This window comes from Lactuca sativa, chromosome 9 (genome assembly GCF_002870075.4).
Source record: "Lactuca sativa cultivar Salinas chromosome 9, Lsat_Salinas_v11, whole genome shotgun sequence".
In the NCBI taxonomy this organism is placed as follows: Eukaryota; Viridiplantae; Streptophyta; class Magnoliopsida; order Asterales; family Asteraceae; genus Lactuca; species Lactuca sativa.
The window spans coordinates 37952593-37963629 of record NC_056631.2 but is presented as its reverse complement, the minus strand read 5'-3'; the positions used below and the strand labels follow the sequence as shown (position 1 = coordinate 37963629).

General features: G+C 35.2%; 2 protein-coding genes across 3 annotated transcripts; one reads left to right on the top strand and one right to left on the bottom strand.

Moving 5' to 3' along the window:
• The first annotated feature begins 548 nt into the window (after window positions 1-548).
• On the top strand, window positions 549-2330 carry LOC111882715 (UDP-glucosyltransferase 29). The gene has a single exon (XM_023879081.3). It carries the CDS (start codon window positions 549-551, stop codon window positions 1941-1943), a length of 1395 nt encoding a protein of 464 aa, XP_023734849.1. The 3' UTR covers window positions 1944-2330.
• Window positions 2331-2824: 494 nt separating this feature from the next.
• LOC111882754 (uncharacterized) lies at window positions 2825-10400 on the bottom strand. 2 transcript variants are annotated; one of them, XM_023879116.2, is made up of 26 exons: window positions 10013-10400; window positions 9358-9517; window positions 9087-9179; window positions 8888-9002; window positions 8645-8813; window positions 8328-8502; window positions 7762-7863; window positions 6581-7636; window positions 6437-6505; window positions 6217-6333; window positions 5878-6120; window positions 5751-5798; window positions 5567-5671; window positions 5315-5488; window positions 5165-5227; window positions 4945-5052; window positions 4776-4859; window positions 4658-4705; window positions 4339-4413; window positions 4067-4168; window positions 3888-3968; window positions 3743-3814; window positions 3626-3670; window positions 3466-3549; window positions 3268-3371; window positions 2825-3188 (listed from the first exon to the last, which is right to left on the bottom strand). In XM_023879116.2, exons 1-26 carry the CDS (start codon window positions 10228-10230, stop codon window positions 2930-2932), a joined length of 3969 nt encoding a protein of 1322 aa, XP_023734884.1. In that variant the 5' UTR covers window positions 10231-10400; the 3' UTR covers window positions 2825-2929. The 2 variants fall into 2 exon arrangements, with proteins under 2 accessions (XP_023734884.1, XP_023734885.1); XM_023879117.3 differs by having other exon boundaries at window positions 8645-8804.
• Between the last annotated feature and the right edge of the window lie 637 nt (window positions 10401-11037).

The window sequence follows — 11037 nt, the reverse complement described above, 5'->3', positions numbered from 1 at the left end:
AATACTGAAGAAAAGATGGAGCATTAACCTGTTTCCTAAATAAATCCCAATTCATCAGGAATTTGCGTAGATATCACTTCGAAGGGTAGAGATTTTTGGATATAACGTGTCAAATAGGTATTCATATATTAAGTAGGTGGATTTATAACCTTTTTGGGTGATAAACATCAAATAATGGACTTAATTAAAAAGATCTATATAGATTCTATTACTTATTTAAAAATAATCGATTTTACTAAAACAAACCAATAATCGATTTTAATAAATACGCCAAAGCTGAATAACTTTCAAATTTATCGCATTTTTGTTTAAGATACCGTTAGAGTAATTTAATTTAATTATAAAATAAACCGCCGATCAATATATATAGTATCATTTATGTTTTAAAAAGATACCCCAAACTGAATCATGCACGTAGAATAGAAAGATTGCATGCAGATTTTCCCCATACGTATTGTAAGCAGTTTCCATCATAACTTTGTCTATATAATTAACGCACAGACAATCTCTAAAACAAACCACCTTCGATATCATCTCAATCAGACAAAATGACGATGAACAGATATGAACGAAAGCAAACCGTTTTGATGTTCCCATGGTTAGGCCATGGTCATATTTCTCCTTTCCTAGAACTAGCCAAAAAACTAAGCAACACCAACCTCTTTAACATCCACCTATGTTCGACTCCTGCAAATCTCAAATCAATCAAGACTTCACCAGCTGCAATTCAGTTCATAGAGCTTAACCTTCCGTCTCTACCGGAGCTACCACCAGATCTTCACACCACCAATGGCCTCCCATCTCATCTTATGCCTCTTCTCAAGAAAGCTTTTGACGTGGCAACTGATGAGTTTTCAGGTATCTTGAAAACCCTAAAACCTGATTTGTTGATTTACGATATCATTCAACCATGGGCTCCGGTGGCTGCCTCCGCCCTTTCAATCCCTTCCGTGGTGTTCATCACCACGAGTGTTGCTGCCACCATGGTTCATTTTCATTTGAGCAACCACCCTGGTATTGCGCTTCCCTTCTCGAACATCTACTATCGTAGCTACGAGTATGGAAAGGTTGTTAAAGGCTTAGAGGATATGCGTAAAGATGAAGACTTTGTAATGGAGTGTGTAAATCGATCTTCCGATATGGTTCTTGTAAAATCTTTCAAGGAGATTGAAGGTAAGTACAGTGATTACCTTTCTGTTCTTACTGATAAAAGGATTGTGCCAGTAGGTCCACTTGTTGCAGAACCTGTAGAAGAAGAAGAAGACGAGAAACAAAACAGTGTGATGCAGTGGCTTGAAACAAAAGCTGCTGGATCTACTGTTTTTGTTTCTTTCGGGAGCGAATATTTTCTTTCTGATGATGATTTGGAAGAAATTGCATATGGGTTAGAAATAAGCGATGTGAATTTCATCTGGGTTTTAAGGTTTCCAAAAGTTGAAAGAAAACTTAGCCTTTCAGAAGCTTTGCCATTAGGGTTTCTTGAAAGGGTGAAGGATAAGAGTTTAGTGATTGAAGGGTGGGCGCCACAAGGAAAAATATTAGGGCACAAAAACATTGGTGGATTTGTGAGTCACTGTGGATGGAGTTCAGCGATAGAAGCTATGAAGTTTGGTGTTCCAGTAATAGCCATGCCAATGCATCTTGATCAGCCGATCAACGCTCGTTTGGTGGAGGAGGTTGGGATTGGAATGGAGGTGGTGAGGGATGAAAATGGGCGGCTCAGTCGGGAGAAGATGGCGGCGGTTGTTCGGAACGTGGTCGTTAGTAAGTTAGGGGAGGTGGTGAGGGAAAAAGCTAAGCAAATGAGTTCTGTTTTGAGTATGAAAGGCGAGGAGGAGATCGAGTCGGCGGCGATGGAGCTACTGCAGTTGTGCAGCCGTGGTGGTGGTGGTGGTGCTGGACCCAGTGAAACTAACGAAGCCATTGAAATTGGTGAAGTTTAAAATGATCGAGTCGGCGGCGATGGAGCTACTGCAGTTGTGCAGCCGTGGTGGTGGTGGTGGTGCTGGACCCAGTGAAACTAACGAAGCCATTGAAATTGGTGAAGTTTAAAATGATGGATATCTCCTCTCTTGGTTTAGTTTTTAAAAGTTATTACTTAGATATATAAACATAACTTTAGTTTAGGGGTTTATTATGAAAATATTGTTAACATGATTTTCATAAAGATCCTAACATATACTATATTTTAATTTTTATTTCTTTTTCTTTTGGTTAGAGATCTTGAGGAAAAGGCTATCCTTTTTTTTGTGTTTAGCCTCATAATCATATTTCAGTGATATTTATTATATGTAATTACTTTTGTTTCAATATAGCTGTCTAATTTAATAGTGTGTTTTCCATGAGTCAGTAAAAGTAATCATTTGTAATGTGTTTATGTCTAAAAAATTCTTTAACCTTTTTTCACCTTCATATTAATTTGTTCAAAGTAAAAAATTAGTCTTTATCTTCAACATGTGGTTGTATATATATGAATAATCAATCTGGTGTAGTACTTGTGTTTGTAGGTATGAAAACATGTTTCCAGGTGTTTTTGTCTGTATAGAACCACCATTGATGGTGATAGTCAAAATAACACCATTATATGTTTAGACATGCTTTTTTAGATATCATATATTATGATGTTTTTTATTGATGTTAATATCACGTAATATTTTTTATTTTAAAAATATGATATGTGCTTAAAACGACAAATCAACATGAAGTGACTTTATAAAACATTCCAGGTCTATAATGATCAATTATTTAAAATAATCTTTTCAAAATCGGAAAAGGATTTGTCGCAACTGTTCTTTGTCAAATAAAGACGAGTGAAAAATTGAGGTAAGCAAAGGTAGTCGATCTTATTTTAATCAGAAAGTAGGAAAAAAGAAATTAATTAACTTATGGGAATGTGAACTTAAATTGTTACAAAAGTATGACACCAGTTTCAGCTGTTAGTAGATTCCTTGGGTTCATCAGCCACTACTTTATCTGAATTGCCTGTATCTGTATCTACCGTCTGTGCTTGAGACTGCGACTGTGATTGTGATTGTGACTGTGACTGAGACTGCGTCTGTGGCTGTGACTGTGCCTGAGACTGCGTCTGGGATTGTGATTGTGATTGTGCCTGAGAATGAGACTGAGTGCTTTGCGCATGACTTACGCTTTGAGAATCTTGTGCAATCCCAAGAACCACCAGAACAGATCTGGAAGAAAAAAAAAAAAGCAAGGTGTTATGAGTGAGTGCAATGGACATGGTTAGTTAGTTATGGTTATAGAGAGAACCTTGGAAGTGAAGATCTTAAGTCTGGTTGACTCGCATATGCAACTAAGGGAGCCTTGAGCACAGGCTGCTTATTCAGTGCTATTTCCAGCTGTGCAGGAGGAAGCTAATAACAAAATTCACATTTCAAGTATCAATTATAGAATAAAAAACCAAAAATTCCCATATCATTTCGTTATATTATATTATATTATTATTACCTGAAGTAGAACCCCGAAAGATTGAGGTTTTGTTAGCTGAGCACATTTCAAGAATCCTACCCACAGCTTTGGATTCTTCCATATCTGAAGAAAACAATAAATCATTAATTTTGTAGATAAAAATATGTAATAATAATAATAATAGTAAAGTAATACTCACTTGCTTTGTGACAAGGCGAGATAGAATCTCCATAATAAAATCCACCTGTATTATATTCAATATCACATATTCACTTAAAATGAAATACATGTATCCAAACACCCCATTGCAACTTACCAGAGAGGGAAATGCACCAATGGTCTGGATTACTGTTCGCATGAACAGCATTGGAAGAGGAGTCTGCTCAACCTGAATATAAATATAATGTTTCAGTTAATTATTTTTCAAAAAACAGAGTTGACCAGTCAACCCAAATACATACCAATTGGTTTAAAACTTTTGCTAGAACTTGCTGCGTAAATATCTGTCGTTGCTGAAAGCAAGTGTTGCATGCATCTGTAACCTGCTTATGCAAAACATAAATTAAACAAATTGTTTGTTTAGTTGAATAATGAGGAGTGGAAAAGGAAAAATAAAAGATTAAAGAATACAAATGCATGCCTTCTTTAAGGGAATTCCATCTTTCTCAGGATCAATGCCATGGATACCAATTAGTACTTCAGTTGGAGTAAGAACTGGAGCTTGGCCACCTTGAGATGATTCCTGTATAATATTAGGGGTAAATTTCATTTACTTGTTTATATTATATTTGAGTAGATGTTTCAAAGTACAATGTTGTAACAAGAAAGAATTCAAAAGTATTATGTACAATGCTATAATTTCAAAACATTTAAACTACAATGTCTTAAAAAGAAGAAAGAAATAAAAATTACCTGCAAGGTACGTGTAAGTGCAGCCTGGAATTTATCTGGTGGAAGATTTACAAAACAGGGAAATATCTGAAGAAGCTGCCAAAATAAAGACCAATAAATGTTAACAATAAGAACATACGTCACAAGAACCAAAAATAATAATAATAATAATAATAATGATTCATTTACTCAATCGACAATTATCTTTTTCTCCCAGAAGATCAAAAACATGAATGAAAAAAAAGTTGGAAATCTACTTTTTAAAATTAAGTGATATGTTAACTGTTAAGTGTTTGCTTTGTATTTTTGAGAGCTTGTTATAGCAAGAAGGGAAGAAAACCTCATGTTTCGGTAGGAAGGGTAATATCGGAATAAGAATCTCTGCATCCTGTCAAGTAAAACAGATTAACATGAAGGTAGAATTTAATGCATAAAACAAGTAATATTATATTTTATACCTTAAGTTTTGTGTCATATAACTTCTTGATGGTAGCTATCAAGTCAGGTGAAGGAATTGCCCCATCTGTTAGTGTTTGCACAACCTGTTGTTGAAAACAAATGAACATGAAGAAAAAAAAAAAGCATTCTCTACTTTCTTGAAAATAATAATAAATATATATAAATGACCTGCATTAGAAGGATCTCGCTTCCAGCAGGTGGATCTGAAATGATTTCAAGAAGCTGAGGTGATGCACCAATTGTGCGAACTAGTTTTGGGATTTGGACAAAAATTGCCTTCACAAAAATAGACAATAAATTAGAAAATAGAAATGTAGTTTCATTTTTTTATGTTGCTTTTAAATAAAATAAAATAACTCATGCACAACAAACTTCTCAAAAGTCAAACCTGCTTTGCTGCTTTTGACATATTCTTGTAAACAATCAACAGCTGACGAAAAAGAGAATGTTTCTGTAACTCAAAAACATGCAAATAATTAATATCTTTAAAAAACAAAGGAAAAAAAATACAGTGATGATATAAATATTATATTTATACCTTTGTACAAAGGGCAAAATAGAGAGACATGCATCGCTGTGCATCGGTTATTGAAGTGGTCTGAATGCTTTCAGATGTACATGGCTGGCCCACCTCAGAGACACTATCCTTTGTGATCATGGCATTGACTGATGATGGTTGACTTTCGGTCAAAGGTTTTTCCATCTCAGTTTCCTATTATATAATGAACAAGAAGTTAAATATTAAATTTTTTTTGTGTCATTGACATCTCATATCATGTAAAATCCACACCTTTGTTAATTCAGCATCATCATTCATTGCTGATAACAGCATTTCTTTTGCAAAATCTTCAATTTGCAAAGAAATGGACGATATAGGATAAAGCTTGTTTGCCACCTAGATTTCACAATAAATCAACATTTATTTTTATTTTTTTTAAATGCAGAGAAAACAATTAGTAATTTATGATATATACCAGACGAATGGCTTTCATTCGCACTTCCTCCAAGTGGTGCACTGCACTCTGTTGAAAAACCCTAGGTCAAAATATCAAAGATAAAGAGAATATTATTATGTAGATCATATATAAATATATTATATACCTGTAAAGCAATTTTTAAACAGACATCTCTAGTGGGAGGTCTAAGAAGAATTAAACTCCAAACAATACTGAGACCTTGATGCACTCGATCTCCACTGTGTATCTCCTCATTTTGTTCACTGTTTCCAGGAACACATAAACATTCCAACAATTTAAGAACTGACTTTGGTAAGTAAGGAACTTCACTCAGCAATCTACTTAAAGATTTGTCACTGGATGGAAAAGAATCTCTCAGTGTTTCTGCCTGAAACAATTTTAACACTTTAGAAATCATACTTTACATGCTAGAATAGTAAAATGAATGATAATAGTTATAAAGAAACTAAGAATCTTTACAAACCACTTTCAGAAGAAACATTTCATATACAGAAGTTGCAGTTGTTGAAGAAAAGAAGTCATTTTCTGCTTCTGCCTCTCCAAATAGTCTATAGAGGACACGTAATGTTAACTCATGACCCTGAAAGAAATCAAGAATAAGTCACTCTTGTTGTTTTAAATATTTTGAATTTATAAAATATCATTCATGCTGAATAAAATAGTAATGGATATGGAAACATTACCTCATGACTTGTATAATCTGAAAGGATGTGTGTTTGTAGAAGTCTCCAAGCATCCAACTCCAAAGGAAACTGCAACAACATTGAAGTGCTCAAAATTGTTGCAGAGTCACTGAATTATTAGATATTTTGCAAATTATTTATTACCTCAACTCCTAAAAAGGAAAGTAAAGAAAAGCGAAGCTGTGAGCCTCCAGCAACTGCTATAAGCTTATAAGCTTCAATGATGCGAATAAAAGCCGATTTCTGTACAAGATCCTTTTGCTCATCTGTAAGGCTAATAACAGGTGCAGACATTTTAGGCAAAACCACTTTAGATGTTAACTGAACAGAAGTTGCTGTTGATGAATTGATGTTGTTTGCATCTGCCATAGCTGCTTTTGGACTAAGTTCCTCAGACTTATCTGTAGACATTGAAGGAGCTATGTCTATATCCATTGATGACCTGGCAATATTCGTGATTTGTTCTTGAGTGTCTTCTTCCATGTCAGCAGACACCAATGAGGTGTCAACTTGGATTTCAGGCATGTCATCATCCCGGGTGGAAGAATCTAGACCAGGTATACCATCTTCAAGCTCCCCTATATCAGTATCTTCTAATGGAATTACTGAAGTAACAGTTTTTATAGATGGTATATCAACAGAAAAGGGTGGGCCTGTGGGGACCACGTCTTCTTGCTCAGTAACAGAATGTGCCATGTCAGCATCTTTTGCAACTTCCACTTCAGGCTTCTGTGGCTCATCAGTGTGTGTATCGGTTGCAGATTGAGTAATTTGAGAGTTATTGGAGCGTGAAATTATTTCTGCCAAATATGTAGACAGATGGGACCCACTGTTGAGAATATCTTCCTTTCCTTCTTGTGTAGGGCGAATTGAAGGAAGATTTGGCATATTGGCCATGACTACTTGAGCTAGTAAATCAGCAGATAAACTACTGATAAGAATTTCCAACATTGCAGCAGATTGTTCACCCTGTGCAACCAATGATCTAAACATAGTCACAAGCTGCTGCACAGGTCCATTGTCTACATTCTTTTTTGTATTTCCGTTATCGCCCTTTGAGTCTTGTGTAGGTTCCTTGGTCAAAGTAGGTGTTGACCTGGCACGTTTTCCACGTGCATCATCATCTTTATTCATATCATTAACATCTTGTACTTCAGGCCTTTTCCTGACTGCAGATATTTCTGTTGAGGGTTTTATATCCTGTAAGAAATTGAACATCCATTTTTAGCCAAGTTTTTGAATTTTACGATTTCGACCCCTTGAGATTAAATACAACCCAAATCGACCCATTTAAATGAGAAGTTTATGTGGATGGGGTCAGGTACCTGTGCAATTACTGAATTAGCCACAGAAAGTTGTTGAAGGGCTTCTTCAGCCAACCCTCCAGCTTTCATTTCTCTAAGTGATCCAACTAAACGATCCCGCCACTATGCAAAAACTTATAATTAATACTAATGATACCAATAATAACAATAACAATGAGAAGAGCTTTATGGATTAAGCACTTAATATATGGTTGTATTAAGACACAACCCTTTACTTAATTTGACAGAATGACTTAAAGGGTTAAGCCAAAAAACCTGGCTTGATGTATTAAGATACCAACTCTTTACCTATTTCTCCTTCCTTTTTCCTCCTAAATTCTAATTGATGAATTGAGTGAAAACACTATGTGTTGGAATGTATGGGTATAATGGTCATTGAGTCTCATTTAGACGGTTTATTCTTTCTAGAAAAGAAACAGACTTTATATGTACAACACTTTATCACATCATTTACCAATTCAACCACTTTAGACATACACAACTTAATGGGGTAAAGAAAAAGAGAGTTTGTACGTAATAGACAGGTGGCAACTGCATGGAAGAAATGAAAAAAGTGGGAGAATTACCGGAACAGCACCTGGATGAGTGCATTTCAAACAGGAGAGGAAAGCATTTTTTAAAGCATGATGAACCCCTGACACATGTCCTGCTTTAACAGCAGTGCTTGATGGATCCAAACCAAGTAAAACTGGAAGAATTCGACCATAAAATGAAGGTCTTTTCTTTGCAATTGCTGAAAGACTGCAGATGCATTTAAGAGGCGTAAGCAATGGTAAAGTAACATTTGAATAAACATTTGGAAGAACAACGATTCACTTTTCTACAAGTGAGGTTTCATACAGAAACTACTATAGCATATATTTGAATGACAGAGATCAGATACCTCTTGATTAGCACAATAACCACCATATTGCTGAGTGACTTCACAGCTGGATATCTTAGCTGATCAAGCAACAAACCTAAGTTCCTACTTGCTTCGATTGATAAATCACTAACATTAAGTATGGGATGCCCTCCACGAAGCCATGCTATATTAAATTCATCTGGCATCTCTACAACACAAGTAATCAGACAAAAAGCATCATCAATAAGAACAAATAACTTATTGATAGTGGAGGAGAAATACCTCCAGAAGTTTGATCTTCAGGTGGTTCAGAAGAGGCACTTGGATCAGCTGTATATAGAAGAGTTACTGCTTCAATGAACTTAAGTGCAACCAACTTTCTTCCATCACTTTCCGGCTAGAAAAAATATTCAGTTACAGAGAATCAGAATGCATCCATTATGTAAAAAGGTTGTGCCAAATGTTTGAGAATAGTGCTTACCTTGTATGCCATTGAATATATTTCATCTTTAAGCTTCAACACCCATGCCCATGATGACTCAAGAGAATCATCCAACTCGCTTGAATACAAACCCTGTGAGTTACATCTATCAGTAATGCTATATATTTTGGAACCATGTTGGATATGAATGATCATTGTGAAGAAAAAAAATCAAATATCACAATAACATCTCCTTCTCCTTGACTTTATATATGTTTGAAAAGTGATATCATCATCCGATTTATTTTAGCAATCAACATATGAAAGTTACCTGAATTGCCATTTTGGTAAGAGCTCGTTGAAATAAGCTGATTCCACATGTGATTGCTTGTCTAGCAACTGCTGGTGTGCCATCTCTTAAGAGAGTTATCAATAAAGGTACAACTTCAGGTAATAAATCAGTATAATTCAACCCAACATCACCAGCAATCCTGCAAAAAAGAAGCAATCAGTCATGAAGTCCGGTGCTTTTCTAATTTATATAGAGGAAAACCACAAATCAAAAAGTTCACACAGCACATAGGCAACTCCATGTTTCTGATGTTGAGCATTTTTTCATTCATGCCATGTCCTTCTTTCAAAAATAGGGATGTAAAACATCTAGGTGGAAGATCTAAACTTCTCTAGCAATATCTTTAGTGAACAAGGCAAGTTTAAATTATTAGATTCTGGACCCAAGAAAAAAAAAATTATACTCAATTTCTAGTTTTTGGACCTGACTCTCATACTGCTGTTGAGTACTAGAGAGAATTCCAATGCAAACCCCATAATCTTTCCTGGCGAAAATAATTCTCCAGACAAATAAGTAGGGATTGAGCATTTTGGATAGAAGGTTATTCAAATTTACCAATGTGTTGCCAATTTGAGAAATATAATGGAAAAAACGATAACTAAATGAAATATCAATCAGTGTTTATGATACGCACTCTGCAACGTATCTGCGAACGGGACTGCAGCGGTCTGTGTGGAGATCAAGAAGTTGAGGAAGGAACTCCATGACCAAGTGAGGGTCTTCTGCGCCAGAAAACTTCTCTTTCAATTTACGTAAGGTCTCGAGCTTCGAAGGAACATCAGTGGAGAACTTGGCGGAGTCAATGAGGTTAGCAAACTTCTCCCTCGAAATCGTTTGCATCATTCCGACCATGATCTATCAGCAAACAGCAAAATCTCTAGTTCATGAACCCTAATACTAACAATTCCCCAACTGGACTTGGATTGAAGCGGTGTGTTTTGGCCTTCGGTGGGATTTGTGAACGGCGGAACAGCGGAAGGGTTCACGTTTTCAGAACTCTGACACGAGAGGTTTTTTTTATAGTTTTAGAGGGTGTTTGGGTTAGATTTTGACTTCATATTTTCGAAAAAGTCTCCAAAATGTTTGGCAAAAGAAAAAGTACTTTTGTAAATGATTTTTTCAATTCAGTAATTTCAGTTTTTTTGAAAAGTACGATTATCAAATTTTTTCCAATTTTTCACCAGCTAAAAATATTAAATTACCAATATACCTCTCATCTACTCTAAACATGTTCTTTTTTGTCATTTTACATGTAAAAATTAAACCAAACACTTTAATTTTTGACTTTTTCCCTTCAAAAGCTAATCCAAACACATTTTAAAAGATAACTTTTGTAAAAAGTTCTTTTACAAAAAGGATTTTTGCCCACAAAAACTAAGCCAAACACCCCCTTAATTTGTTGTAATTTTGGTCTCTTAAATAAATTAGTTTTTAGACAACAATCTTCAATAAATTAGTTACATAACATTTTTGATAAATATAGATAAATCGTTAATTTTATGGAAAATTAAATAAATAAGCTCGTTGATAAAAAAATAATAATAAGTTACTAGAATGGTCCTTGTGTTATGGTGTTATTTGTACGTTTAGTCCTTCAGTTGGGTTTTCTATTTGCGAAGTCCTTAAATGTCACATTTGTTGCACGATAGTCCATAGGTC

Coding starts and splice junctions, on each gene's coding strand:
- LOC111882754 (XM_023879116.2), bottom strand. CDS start 10,230: ATGGTCGGAATGATGCAAACGATTTCGAGGGAGAAGTTTGCTAACCTC. Junction 5,799..5,877: donor GTTTAAAAATTGCTTTACAG/GTATATAATATA, acceptor GTTTTTCAACAG/AGTGCAGTGCACCACTTGGA. Junction 3,815..3,887: donor CAAAAGTTTTAAACCAATTG/GTATGTATTTGG, acceptor ATTTATATTCAG/GTTGAGCAGACTCCTCTTCC.
- LOC111882715 (XM_023879081.3), top strand. CDS start 549: ATGACGATGAACAGATATGAACGAAAGCAAACCGTTTTGATGTTCCCA.